General features: G+C 36.0%; 1 protein-coding gene across 1 annotated transcript in view; it reads right to left on the minus strand.

Moving 5' to 3' along the window:
* The window catches only part of LOC127839659 (uncharacterized), a 4,670-nt gene extending 1,719 nt beyond the window's left edge, over positions 1-2,951 (minus strand). Inside the window, exons 1-6 of the mRNA XM_052368042.1 lie at positions 2,385-2,951; positions 1,556-1,594; positions 1,258-1,320; positions 894-938; positions 365-415; positions 13-96 (exon numbers count right to left, since the gene is read on the minus strand). Coding sequence (XP_052224002.1) covers positions 13-96; positions 365-415; positions 894-938; positions 1,258-1,320; positions 1,556-1,594; positions 2,385-2,556 — 454 coding nt within the window. The 5' untranslated portion in view covers positions 2,557-2,951. The remainder of the gene's footprint in view (positions 1-12; positions 97-364; positions 416-893; positions 939-1,257; positions 1,321-1,555; positions 1,595-2,384) is intronic.
* Between the last annotated feature and the right edge of the window lie 1,468 nt (positions 2,952-4,419).

A 4,419-nucleotide genomic window follows, 5' to 3' on the forward strand; every position in this document is an offset into this window, starting at 1 on the left:
AAAAAGTTTTACCGTATGTGGAGCTATCGCGTTCGTTCGTCCTGGTTCTGCTGTTGTCGGATGAGACCTGCGTAGTCTTCTGCACTTTTTCTTTCTCTGAAATACACAATAATTCAATAAAATGTAATTGAACAGCATTGCCAATAACACGAACAAATCCTATCAGGCATCCTTAGCAATCTAAGATTTGTTGAACGCACAAACGGATGGGCACGATGGCTATTTTCATCCTCATTGATAGAGGTATCACCATATATGTAATGCATACGACGACTACTTTAAATACGTTTGTTCTGTTAACGTGGGAAAATGCAGATTTGTGTCCTTGAAACTATGTTTTTTTAGAAATTTATTTCAAACTTACCCGTCATTTGATCAACCGATTCACAACTCACTGTATGAGACTTTTCAATCGCTGGAATAAACGATGACCGTGAAATATTAAACATCATACAATCAAATGCTTTCAACAAGAAACGAACACATGCTTACATCATCTACAGCAGAAGTTGATAAAAGGCAGTTCAAAAGACTGTTCTAGATTCGCATAAAAAACAACAACACACAACAACATTTCAGCTGTTAATGCACAAGGCTAGTTTAGAGATATATTTTCAGCATTCATTTAACAAGGTCGAAAGAAAGCATTGACGCGAGCTTAACCAGCATGTGCATGTTTGAATCGACATGTACGCAGTTAATCTGGAGGTCAGTAATTGATACTTAATAAGCGCTGATGTAGATTAAATAGAAGTTATTTTATTAAATGTTAACCACTACACCTGTGTGTTCATTACACGCAATAAGTAATAATTTCAATGTAAACTTTATTTTCAGTGTTTTGTAGATAATGTGTTTTAATAAAGCTATCATATTTAAATGATGATACTCACTTGTCTCTTTCAAGTTCCTTGTGACTGTATTTGACTTCGACTGCTCTAAAACACAACAAAATGTAAAATTCACTCTTCACATTTCAACAGGCAATATCATGTTATTTAAATTTATGTCCTAATGCATGATATTGAATAGATGGAGATTTGTGGAGAAAAAAACACTTGCATATATTGCTTATTTAAATCAGAAAACAGAGCTTGCGACAATTGTGTGCATATGCAAGAGCGACGAATCATTAATACAGTGACTATGAATATCTTATAAATGGAACAATGTACGAGTGGAATGAATAAGATGATACGCAAAGCAGACAAAACAATAATCTGACCTAACACAAACAGTAATATAATTAAAAAATACCATTGACGGTGTCTTCGCCTGTTTGTTCCAGGATGAAGTCGAGGATAAATTCTCCAGTTACCCCTAAAGAATGCATAGTTATTTTGTTAACCACACCAAGATAATCAGACGAGCATGATTGCACGTACATTAAAACAGTTATAGTATTGTTCATTTTTTTAGAAGTCTTTTAGTCTTAAACACACAATCATACAGTGTAAATTAGAATTTCATACACGAAATACTACAGTATTTGTATTCGTGCTAAAACCTGAAAAGTAGTAGGAAAATATGGCATATTGCTGCCTATGAGCCTTACCAGTCTGTGTATGGTTGAGCACTTCACCGTCCTGAAAGACTGGAAATAATATAAAAGAAAAATTATTTGATGCACTTAGATCTGTAACGACGTATACTACAGGAATTTCAATTTAATTTAACAAAAACGTGGATAGTGCTCGTCAGAGTTCATAATTGAAATACGGGCCTCATGTAACTTTAATGCGTCATCGACTTCCAAGAATATGACGTAATTTATTGTAAATTTTTTTATTGGTCCGTTCTATTCGGCATAATCGATATGTCATTTAAAGTAAATGTGTGAGACGAATTCATTTCTTGTACAACTGGCTAGATCGTTGGATTAACCTGTGCTGAAAATAACTTGTTCACATAGTTTGTTAAGCGAGATAATTTATGCAACACTGTATTCATGACAAGATGCAGTGTTTCAATGTTATTTTGCTATCAACGACAACACATAGAAGCATGGATTGGGATTAATAGAAAGTGTCACTAGTGAGTGGTGGATAGAATAAAAATTCGTGTCGTTAGAAAAAAAAAAATAGTGATCGAGTGTAAACATTGATTGAGTACTCTGCGATGTAGATCTAGTTCGTAGTGAAAAAAAGAAACGTGCTGAAAGAAAATTACATCGGCAGTGGAAACGAGTAAATCAAATACAGTGGTTCATTTTTTTGGATTTAAATACGATGAGGTATGTTATTTTTAGTTGAAATTACTCAACGCTCAGATTTAAAAACCATTTCAATAATTATTAAATGCTTTGAGAGTCTGTTTAGTACATGCTTCCGTGTTTTTAATGGGTATTGTTTAAATGTTTGTACAAAATAATCGTAGCGGCTTACTGAAGGTTTCGAGGTCTGCCGCACCTGGGATCCCGGAAAACCCAGCAGTGTCCTTGTACATCTCAATGATTCGAGATGATGTGGACGGCGGGTTACTTGGAGGTCGTCCGCCACCTGTTTTCGTGGACTCCTTCTTGAACTCACTAAATTCTTTTTTGGCTTTCTTTACCATTTGACGCCACTTTTCTTTTATTTCTGTCCCAGATCGAAAGTGGTGTCCAACGGAATTCACTTTATCGGCGATTTGTTGCCAACAATGTTTAAGTTGTGCATGCGTTACCTTATCCGAAAGATTACTTTCCAATAAGGAACGGTTTGCGGAAAACTCTTCCTCCAATACTGCAAGTTCAGAGGCCGTATAATTTGGACCCCGTTTTCTCTTTTTTTGCTGCCGTATCCAAATTATTTGAGTTTGACGTCTGGCTTGACGACATGTCGGCCATTTTTGCGCAAATTTACAATGGATTATGGGATATATGTAAAAGTTAACCAGTGGATAAATTTACCCAACATGGATAGTTATCCAGCCTGGGTAAATATTTCCAGCAACGCATTTATCCAGCCTAGTTAGTTACCCAACTTGGATTACTTTAACCGGCGGTTAGAGCTATCCAAGGGGATAAAATAACCTAGTGTACGAACAACTGGGTCCAGGTGTCTACGAACAGATATCCATTTTTCTTCGGACAGATATCCAAGTGTCTTCGGTGAGGTGCTAACGTGGCTTCGGACAAATATATACGTGTCTTCGGACATATATCCACGTGTTTTCGGACAGATGTCCACGTGTCGTCGGACAGATATCAACGTGTCTTCAGAAGGTACCCACGTGTCTTCAGACAGATACCCACGTGTCTACATACAGATACCCACGTGTTTTCAGACAGATACCCATGTGTCTTCGGTGAGGTGCCAACGTGGCTTCGGACAGATATACACGTGTCTTCGGAAATATAACCACGTGTTTTTGGACAGATACCCACGTGTCTTCAGACAGATACCCACGTTTCTTTTGATAGATACCCACGTATCTTCAGACAGATACCCACGTAACTTTGGACATATTTCCACGTGTCTTTTGACTGATATCAACATGTCTTCGGACAGATACCCACGTGTCTTCGAACAGATACCCACGTGGTATCGGACAAATGTGTTTTTGACAGATATTCACGTATCTTCGGACAAATACCCACGTTAATGATTTCCACACTTTTCGAACGCCGAAAAACCTTTGAGAAATCCATGGAAATCTTTTATATTTTCACGTTTATAACATCATACATAATAAATAACATAAACATGTTATTTAAATGGACATTAGTTCCCCCCCCCCACTAGTGTCCACTTGTATATATCGTTCGTTCGTTTACAACACTTATTTGCTATTTGTGACGAATCATAATTTTAGTGACTCATGGACACGAGTTAGTAAGTCTTGGCCTCGAGTTACTTAGTCGAGTCCACAAGATAGAAAAAAAGATTAGTGCAATTTAAACAAAGAGGAGTGAATGTCTCCTCTCTGCCGCCATACGTCGCCTTATTACAAGTAATTAATTTACTAAGCCGGCGTCCACATGTACCGTCAAGCCGAGAGGCCAATATGTCATTTATTAATTATATTACTCAGATAATTAGCTAGACTTTTCCTGTTTAAGTTACGCATCTTACAATGTATTACATACAATCGTCTAGTGTTAAATGGACATTTGAACTGTCACTTTTGGTAACTAAAAAAGTGTCATAATATATCTATTTTAATATCGTTCAATATATACAAAATGTGTGATTTGAAGTATTTGTATAGACAAAAATTGAAAATACATTATTATCATTAATACGTTATAACAATATGATGTAAATATTCTGTTTGTTTAATAAATAATATTCCTATCATGTGTTTTATTGTACGAACACATATGCTTGATGAAATTTAGCACCAAAGTCTAAATATTTACATAATGTTAGGACAAATCAAGTAAGAAATACAGCCTTTGGAATAAATGCCTTATTTATTTTTTTCATTTCCAGATAT

Source organism: Dreissena polymorpha, chromosome 7 (genome assembly GCF_020536995.1).
Source record: "Dreissena polymorpha isolate Duluth1 chromosome 7, UMN_Dpol_1.0, whole genome shotgun sequence".
NCBI lineage: Eukaryota > Metazoa > Mollusca > Bivalvia > Myida > Dreissenidae > Dreissena > Dreissena polymorpha.